This window comes from Lepidochelys kempii, chromosome 3 (assembly GCF_965140265.1).
Source record: "Lepidochelys kempii isolate rLepKem1 chromosome 3, rLepKem1.hap2, whole genome shotgun sequence".
In the NCBI taxonomy this organism is placed as follows: Eukaryota; Metazoa; Chordata; order Testudines; family Cheloniidae; genus Lepidochelys; species Lepidochelys kempii.
This window is the reverse complement of record NC_133258.1, coordinates 141,928,431-141,938,236: the sequence shown is the minus strand read 5'-3', so window position 1 is coordinate 141,938,236 and position 9,806 is coordinate 141,928,431. Positions and strand designations below refer to the sequence as shown.

The 9,806-nt window shown below is 43.6% G+C and overlaps 1 protein-coding gene across 5 annotated transcripts in view; it reads left to right on the top strand.

Annotated features, from left to right (window-relative positions):
* The first annotated feature begins 6,912 nt into the window (after positions 1-6,912).
* The window catches only part of SMYD3 (SET and MYND domain containing 3), a 658,192-nt gene continuing 655,298 nt past the window's right edge, over positions 6,913-9,806 (top strand). For 2 of the 5 annotated variants that reach the window (XM_073338292.1, XM_073338291.1), the window contains exon 1: positions 6,929-7,306. In XM_073338292.1, coding sequence (XP_073194393.1) covers positions 7,143-7,306 — 164 coding nt within the window. In that variant the 5' untranslated portion in view covers positions 6,929-7,142. Of the gene's footprint in view, positions 7,307-8,082; positions 8,380-9,806 lie in introns of all 5 variants that reach the window. The other 3 variants (XM_073338294.1, XM_073338296.1, XM_073338293.1) reach the window with 3 other exon arrangements.

Genomic DNA, 9,806 nt, shown 5'->3' with positions numbered 1-9,806 from the left:
AAGTTTTGTGTGTGCTATGGGCAGAAGTAGGAATCCTGAGGCATATGAACTGATAGAAAAATAGTATTTTTGGTATTTTTCATTGTTTCTGGGGGGGTTTCTGAAGTGAGTGATATTTGATTGGCTCAGTTGGATTAACTATAAACATCTTTTTGTACATTGCAAAACAGTGGAAGACTAACAAGCATTGAGTGAGTCTGACAGTGCAGGCAGGAGCTGGGATATGCTAGCTGCATGTCTCCAAATGTTTTTCATGTTGGATTGGAATTACTGGCCTATTGCAATCTCCATCTCACCTGAGCAGGCTGCTAGTATTGCAGAATCACTCCAAATTATGCTATTGTTTTGTGAGGTTGGCAATGGAGGACTAGCATGAAACTACCAAACTAATTTATTTGTGACCTGCCCCAAGTCTTCAGCAATAAATGTATGTACTAATCCATAATGCATTTGCCCAAATTCTGCCCTTAGGTTATGCACATGTAAATCCTACTGGCTACAATGGGAGTTGCACATGTCTAGCTGACAGCAGAATTTGGCACATTATCTTTTTTTGTAAGCTGTGAAGGCTATGTCTGCTGGTGCACTAGTATACTTTACTTTTGGCATTCATATGGAATACTGGTTCTCAACCTGCGGCCCAATCAGCACACAACTGCGGCCCATGTGACATCCTTAGGGCCATACAGATAGTATTGGATCTGGCCCACAAGGGTAATTAGGTTGAGAACCACTGATCTAGAATAATGTACTCTGTTGAGGAAGGCACATAGATCAGATAGGTATGACTGATTTAATAACGGACCCTTAAAGATCCCAAATTCAGCCCAACGGTAATAAGGAATATTCCTTCTGTACATTACAGTGCCATAGTTTGCAAGGTTTATATCATAAAGAGCAAATTGTCTAACAAACTGCCAAGTAAATAAAGCAATCAACATGCAGCTGTCTTTTATGGTCAGGCAAGCTGATGACTCAATCACATCAAAATAGCTACAGAGACTAATCAACCATACTATAAAAAGACAAATGCTAACATGAATAAACATACAAATATGCAGCGACATTGGTATATGTACATGCTGCTTTTTTAAAAAGTGAATTCAGGCTGAGATTTTCAAAGGAGCCTAAGGAAGATAGGTGCTTAACTTCCTTAGGCTCCTTTGAAAATCTAACACCTTAATGCTTGTTTAAGGTGCTGGATGTATTGGATAGCTCTGGACACAGAAGTCCCCGAGCCACAGGACCGATAGAGCCAAAGCCAACTTTAGAGGCTTTCCTCCCAGATTTTGAAGACCTAGAAATGTCCAGGATAGTCTCATGGGGGGTGGGGGAGGGCATCAGGGTAGGAAGAGTTGCTACTCCTTTCTTGAGAAATTAAACCAATTGTGAGGGCAAAATGTTTGTCATATTCCTGAATATCAAAGGTTATTCATGGACCCCCTAGAGTTGTCTGGCATTGGCCATTGAGACCTACAGCCATGAGTCTCTCTGTTTCTGAGGAAACCCAAGACCAATTTGTGGCTGTGGGGAAGGTGTCTCCCAAGTTGCTGCTAGCACAGGACACCACTAACTTCCTTTCTCACATGGACAAAGCTTGAAATGGTAATGCCACTTTTCTTCCTCTCTGACCTCTGCCCTGTAAGCAATGATGTGATCATAGTAGACAGGATATGTTATATTCTGGAAAAGGGAAGAAATTCTTTTTGCAATGCCAAGAATGCTAAGGTCTGCTCTGGGTACACCACAGCCAGTAGCAACGCAAGTTTCCCTGTATTGTGCTTCAGACTTTTTCTGGAGGGATATCTCTAGGAGCGAGATGGAAGTTTACTATTCCTTTGCCTTGCTAATGAATTAAGACTGCCTGTAGGTGTATTAGGTTTTGTCATGTATATTAGTCTATTAGGAATTTGACTGAGACTGTCAACTCATTTCACATACGCCACAGAACAGCTGACATAAAAATTAAGAGCAATTTTTTTTAAAGTACAACAGAAGCAGGAAGCCTGTGAAACAATCAGTGGGGCCACTGAATAATTGAGGTGCTCAAGAAAGCACCTAAGGAAGACAAGGCTGTTGCAGAAAAGCTAAATGAATTCTTTGCATCGGTCTTCACGGCTGAGGTTGTGAGGAAGATTCCCGCACCAGAACCATTGTTTTTAGGTGATAAATCCTGAGGAACTGTCCCAGATTGAGGTGTCATTAGAAGAAGTTCTGGAAAAAATTAATAAATTAAACAGTAGTAAGTCACCAGGTGCATATGGTATTCAGCCAAGAGTTCTGAAGGAACTCAAATATGAAATTGCAGAACTATTAACTGTGTTTTTAGCCTATTGCTTAAATTATCCTCTCTAGAAGATGTCTGGAGGATAGCTAATGTAATTCTGCTTTTTAAAAATTGCTCCAGAGGGAATCCTGGCAATTACAGGTTGGTATACCTAACCTCAGTACCAGGCAAACTGATTGAAACTATGGTAGAGAACTAGGGTTGCCAATTTCAGTTGCATATATTCCTGGAGGTTTCATCACATGACATGATCATGAATTAAAAATTAATCTTTACTTCCTGGAGACTCCAGGACAATCCTGGAGGCTTGGCAACCCTATAGAGAACAATTATCAGACACAGAGATTAACATGGGTATGTTGGGGAAGAGTCAACATGGCTTTTGTAAAGGGAAATCATACTTCACCACTCTATCAGAATTCTTTAAAAGTGTCAACAAGATACAAGTGATTTTCCAGCTGCTCTATTCTGTGTCAGGAATACAGCATTAAGAACATTGCCCTGTCACCACTAGCTGAAGCAAGCGAAAGATTGAAATTTAACTTCTTTAAATGAGTAAAAATGGAGTGGTGACAGTGAACCATAATGTTAAGATGCACATAAGTATGTAATTGTTTATAGTTATAAGGGTTTACTAATTAATAAAGATAGTCTTGAGCAATTTCAGCCAGGGATAACAAGATGGTGGATACAGGGAATTACAGCCAGAGAAACTAAAATGGTAGTCTTGGAGCAATTTGGCCAATACCAAACAAGCAGGCTGAGGTGAGATAAAGATCACTCCAAAAACTGAAGGGAGGGGTCAGTTGAGTATGGCTCAGCTTTCCAAACAGGTTTTGCTTTGATTGACAGATGAGTTTAGAATCTGTGATTGGTCCATAAGAACAGACCAATCAGGGAAGGCTTAAAGATGATTGGTGGATGGGTATGTTAATGATAAAGATGGAAGACAGAACCAATCAGAATAGGCTACAAATCTGTATATCAGGCAGGAGCTGACAGGCTGTGGGAAACAGTTATTGCTGTCATGATGATAGTATGATAGATGATAGTATGAAAACAAATCAACTTTGAGAAAATCAAGAGCTGAAATCACTAAAGAAAGACAAAGTACTTAGTGCAGTAGTAGACAGAGTAGAAGGAACTGTTGACAAGAGGGACAGAAGACTACAGAGAAGTAAACATGATGACTCCCGCATAAGGAATAATTAGAGTGTATGAATGCATATGTCTGGGATAATAAAGTTGGATGTTTGTGTATGTACATTTGATTGTTATATATAGTCTAAATAAGAACTTGCTGTCAGCATCCTGCATGTGACTGACCATCACATGTGGAATATAACTACTTAAAGCTATTTCCTATTGTATAAAATTGCAATGTTGGGGTACTTTAATATGTGTATGTGCTAAGGAAACTTATTTTGCCTTTTTAATGTATGCCTTTTGAAAGACTATATGATGATTTAGATGTACTGTATTAAGACCTATTGTGTCAAATAAACGTTACTTTTGTTTTTCAAAGATTGCTACCTAAGTGTGAATCCTTTTGAGCAGAAAGCTGTAGCCATTTTCTCTCAAGGGCTAATAGTTAGTTTGTTCTGGGGAGTTTTCCCAAAGGCCAGAAGAAAAACCCTAGCAATTCCTCTAGGGCTGTCCCCCCTCCCCCTTTTACCAACCAGACAAACTGAGGATTGAGTTAATAATCTAGGCAGGCCATTGTGGGGGTGCCTTGAATCTTGTTTTTGGTGGTGACAAAGGTGATCCAGTTCATATATTGTACTTGGACTGTCAGAAAGCCTTTGGCAAGGTCCCTCACCAAAGGCCCTTAAGCAAAGTAAGCACTCATGAGATAAGGTAGAAGATCCTCTCAAGGATCAGTAACTAGTTAAACAATAGGAAACAAAGGATAGGAATAAATGGTAATTTTTCAGAATGGAAAAAGATGTAAATAGCAAAGTCCCCCGCTACCTGTGCTTGTCAACATATTTATAAATGACCTGGAAAAGGGGGTGAATAGTAAGGTGGCAAAGTTTGCAAACAATACAAAATTACTCAACATAGTTAAGCCCAAAGCTGACCCTGAAGAGTTACAAAGGGATCTCCTAAAACTGGGTAACAAAATATCAGATGAAATTCAATGTTGCTAAGTGCAAAGTAAAACACATTGAGGAAAAAAAAAATCCTAACTATACATTAGCTGTTACCATTCAAGAATGAGATTTTTGGAGTGTTTTTGTGGACAGTTCTCTGAAAATATCTGCTCAGTGTGTAGCAGCAGTCAAAAAAGTTCCCAATCTTAGGAAAGGGATAGGTAAGACTGAAAATATGACACTATATAAACCCATGGTACTCCCTCACCTTGAGTACTGCATCCAGTTATGGTTGCCCCATATCAAAAATAATATAATTAACAAATGGTACAGAATAGGAAAACCAAAAATGGTTAGGGGTATGAAACAGCTTCCATACAAGGAAAAATTAAAAAGATTGGGATTGTTCCATAGCAATCTCTTCTCTAAAATTGGGGGAATATGATAGAGGTCTATAAAATCATGAATGGTGTGGAGAAAGGGAATAGGAAATTCTTATGTATCCCTTCAAATAACATAAGAACTAGGGCCACCCTATGAACTTAATAGGCATCAAGTTTAAAACCAACAAAAGGAAGTACTTCACACAATGCACAGTCAACCTATGGAACTCATTGCCTGTGGATGTCGTGAAGGCCAAAAGTATAACTGTTTTCAAAAAGAATTAGATAATATCAGGGAGAATATGTGCATCAATGGCTATTAACCAAGATGTTTAGGGACACAATCCCATGCTCTGGGTGTCCCTAAACCTCTGATTGCCAGAAGGTATGACTGGGACAGATCACTCCAAATTGCCCTGTTCTGTTCATTCCTTCTGATGCATCTGGCACTGGCCACTATCAGAAGACTGGATACTTGGCTGGATGGACTATTGGTCTGACCCAATACGGCCAGTCTTTTATGTTTTTATGATGGTAATTATTTTGTTCAAAACTACCAATGGCTGGATGTGGACTAATGGATGATTCTTTAGTCCAGGGGTCTCAAACTCACAGCCTGTGGATCATCTGCAGCCTGCAAGCCTCCCCAGTGTGGCCCATGGGGCTCTAGCAGTTTTGGGGCCAGGTCTCTCCCTTGGCCCCACTTGCCACCCCTGCAGCCCAGGGGCAGGGCGGGGCTGTGCCTCTGTGTGTTGCACCCACCCCGAGCACCCCTATGGCCAATGGGACGCTGTGGGGGTGGTGCCTCGGGGTAGCAGCGCGCGAAGACCCCCTGGCCCGCCCCACCTTGGAGCTGCAGGTAAGCACTGCACCCTCCCACCCCCAGCCCAGAGCCTGCACCCCCTTCCCGTTCCCACACACCCACTCCTGCCCCCAAACTCCATCCTGGAGCCTGCACCTCAGATCCCCTCCTCCACGCAAACTCCCTTCCAGAGCCTTAGGCGGGGGTGTGGATGTGTGTGTGTAGTTTTGGGCAGCATGAGTGACATTATTTGCCCGCTTGGGAGGATTTGAAGACTGGCACTGGCCCTAAGGTAAGTTGAGTTTGAGACCCCTGCTTTAGTCCTTTCTCATTGAGTCCTACACAATATCTTGTTTGAATTATCTAAATATATATTTGAAATAGTATTTGTAACTATGGCTAAGTCACATTGCTTCAGTCATTTAAAGACAAAGACTATTAAATAAATATATATACTGTAGAGCATAATCCTGCATCTGCCAAGAGAGAAGGGCTAGGTGACTTGACAGGTAATTTTGTTTCCATCTCATTCTTATCCTGAGAGAAAGTGCTAAAGAAAGTCCTATCATGCTGACCAATTTCATGGTTTATTTAGTACAGCCATACTTTTTTTGGGTATTAATTATGTGATCAAATACCAAATAGGAGTGTTTGATTACTGAATGCAAATTCAATGTCACGAGCTACAAAACAAAACAAAACAAAAACTGAATATTGTCACACTTGAGAATTTTACATAATTTAAGTGGAGATTAGTTCCTTAAAGCTGTGCATTCTTCTTGTGAATTCTGGGAAGTATGAAACAACAAAGCTTTATTCCCATGACTTATGTTTTTCAAACTTTATCCGGTACTCTGCAGTTGTATTATTTATTCAGTGTGTACATTTTCTGCTGTTTCTATTCACTTTTTTCTGTATTGTAGTTCTTGATAATGGCACTGCAAAGCTCCATTCCTCCCTTACATTTATTCACTCAAGAAGTAAATGTTCCATTTTATTATTGTTTATTTTCGTTAATTTCTGTTAGCAACCTCCAGTGTGCCAAAACAAATAGTAGGCTCCTGGCCCTGATCTTACACTCTAAAAAGCCAATAGTCAGGCTCGGGGGAAGGAGTACAACATAGGAGCAAAGTGATCACATGGTGGTTGGCCATGTCCTGATAATTAATATTATTTTTAATATAAATCTGTATCGAGACTATCCCCAAATACATTACATCTCCCATCAGGACCGTGGGGGAGATAGGCAGGGACACCAGGCCCCTGCTAGCTGTCTGGGGGGCAGGGAGCCCAGACCCTCCCCATCATCCTTGGGGAAGGGAAGAGTCCAGCCCCCGCCTCAGCCAGAGGCAGCACAGCAAGTCCCCCGTCCCTGCGGCGGGCTGGGGCTCTCCTCGCCCTCTGCCCCCAGCGGCAGCCTGCCGCAGGGGCGGGGCTTTTCCGGTTGCGAGGCCCCAGGCGGGAGGCAGGTGAGGGCATGCGGGGCGGGGGAGCGGGTCTCTGCCCTCACTAAAGATGGCTCCGGCGGCTACCGGGGCCGGACCACGTGGGGGCCGAAGCGGGTTGCGGCGCGGGACATGGAGCCGGGGCGACTGGAGAAGTTCCCGAGCCCGGGCAGGGGCAGCGGCCTCCGCGCTCTGAAGCGGGCGCGGCCCGGCGAGCTGCTATCTCGGGCCGAACCCTTCGCCTGCACCGTCACCAAGCAGCGCCTGGGCGGCGTGTGCGAGCGCTGCCTGCGCAGGTACCGAGCCGGGCCCGCTCCTCCGGCAGCCCCCAGCCGCCCTTCCCGCCCGCCCGCGTCCCCGCCCGCTGCCCCTCCCCGCTCTGGGAGGGCTTCCCCGCAAACCCACCCACCCGCTCCTGCCCCTGCTGGAGCCGCGTGCGGCGGGGCCTGCCCTGCGCGGGGCCACCCGGGGGCGCCCCGCGCCGCGCGTTACAGACCCATAGACCACCCCCGAGCCCGGCTCCCCGCCGCTGCGCGCCCGCAGCCCGGGTTTTTGGTCATTCGGAGTCTGTATCTAGCGCCGGGCGGGCAGGGACGGGCACTGCCGTGCTGAGTTGTGCTATTGGCCAGTCATAACGCCAGAAGGGAGGGGACGGCAGTGACACAGGGTGAGGGGAAGAGCAGGGGTAAGGGGAGGATGAGATTTATGTCTAGGCTTGGCAGAATTGGATTGTTTTTTTAAGATAAAAATAAACATCGATCTCCCATAAAAATTAAGCAGTTCCCCCTGATTTTTTACCAATTCAAATGTTCATAGATATGGGAAATTAGGGAGGGGGCAAACAGTAGGGCGTGTCTGACAATAATTATTTAATATGCATCGTTGGGATTATGCTTTCCAATGTGCATTACTTTGCATGTATCAACATTAAATTTCATTTTCCAGTTTGTCACCCAGTCATCCAGTTTTGAGAGATCCTTTTGTAGCTCTTCGCAATCTGCCTGGTTCTTAACTGTAGTAATTTTGTTTCATCCGCTAATTTTGCCACCTCACTGTTTACTCCTTTTTCCAGATAATTTATGGATATGTTGGATAGGACTGGTCCAAGAACAGACCGCTGGAGGACACCACTATTTACCTCTCTCCACTCTGAAAACTGACCATTTATACCAACCCTTTGTTTCCTATCTTTTAACCAGTTACCAATCCATGAGAACACCTTCCCTCTTATTCCACGGCAGCTTACTTTGTGTAAGAGCCTTTGGTGAGGGACCTTGTCAAAGGCTTTCTGAAAATCTAAGTACACTAAATCCACTGGATCCCCTTGGTCCACATGTATGTTGACCCCTCAAAGAATTCTAGTAGATTGGTGAGGCATGATTTCCCTTTACTAAGACTATGTTGACTCTTCCTCAACAAATTATGTTCATCTATATGTTTGACAATATTGTTCTTTATTATAGTTTCAACCATTTTGCCTGGTACTAAAGTCAGGCTTACAGGCCTGTAATTGCCGGGATCACCTCTGGAGCCCTTTTTAAAAATTGGCATCACATTAGCTATCCTCCAGTCATCTGGTACAGAAGCTGATTTAAATGATAGCTTACAGACTACAGTTTGTAGTTCTGCAATTTCACGTTTGAGTTCCTTCAGAACTCTTGGGTGAATACCATCTGGTCCTGGTGACTTATTGCTGTTTAGTTTAACAATTTGTTCCAAAATCACCTCTAATGATACCTCAATCTGGGACAGTTCCTCAGATCTGTCACCTAAAAAGAATGGCTCAGGTTTGGGAATCTCCCTCACATCCTCAGTGGTGAAGACCGATGCAAAGAATTCCTTTAGTTTCTCTGCAATGGCCTTATCGTCCTTGTCCAGTGGCCCACTGGTTGTTCAGCAGGCTTCCTGCTTTTGATGTTCAGTACTTTTAGAAAAAAAAATATTATGTTGAAATCAATGTTTATTGATGTTTACTAACAAAAATTTAATACTGCCAAGCCAATTTATAACCATATCTCTCAAATGTCCCTCATTTCAACCTCAAAGTATCTACGATCCATACAGATTACATGTCCCCTCACTTTTATAGTGAAATTATTTACATCAAAAGTAGAGTCATGAAAATGAGATTATAGAAAGAGTTGTACACACTGAGGTACAACTTTTCATACATTAATGTATTATTTTGTGTGTCTGATTTTGAGCATAGGCGCCGACTCCGTGGGTGCTCCGGGGCTGGAGCACCCACGGGGAAAAATTGGTGGGTGCTCTGCACCCACTGGCAGCTCCCCACCGCAGCTTGCCTCCACTCTGGCTCCTCCCCTGAGTGCACCTTCCCCTCTTCTCCCCCTAGCTCCCAGCGCTTCCCGCTGTGAAACAGCTGTTTTGTGGTGGCAAGCACTTTGGGGAAGGGGTTGGAATGGGGGCAGAGCTGGAGGGGGCAGGGCAAGGGTGGAGTCGGGGCAGTGGGGGTTGAGCATGCACCGGCGCCGGGAAAAGTTGGCACCTATTATTTTGAGTATATGTCATAACTTCTGGCCCAAATTTGGACCTTGATAGGTTGAGAACTGAGAAGAATGATTACAGTAGTAATCAGTTATGATATGTTTCTAACATACACATCTTGTCAGTTCCTTTTTTCTTTTAATTATGAGGTTTTTGTCGTCCATATGCACTTGGGTGCACTCATAATGCTTTAAACCCCCTCCAACTTTCTGCATTTTGATTATAGTAATCAGTTAGGAAAGCAAACAAACAACCTGGTAATTTATTTATACTGGTTATTTTAAGAGTAAG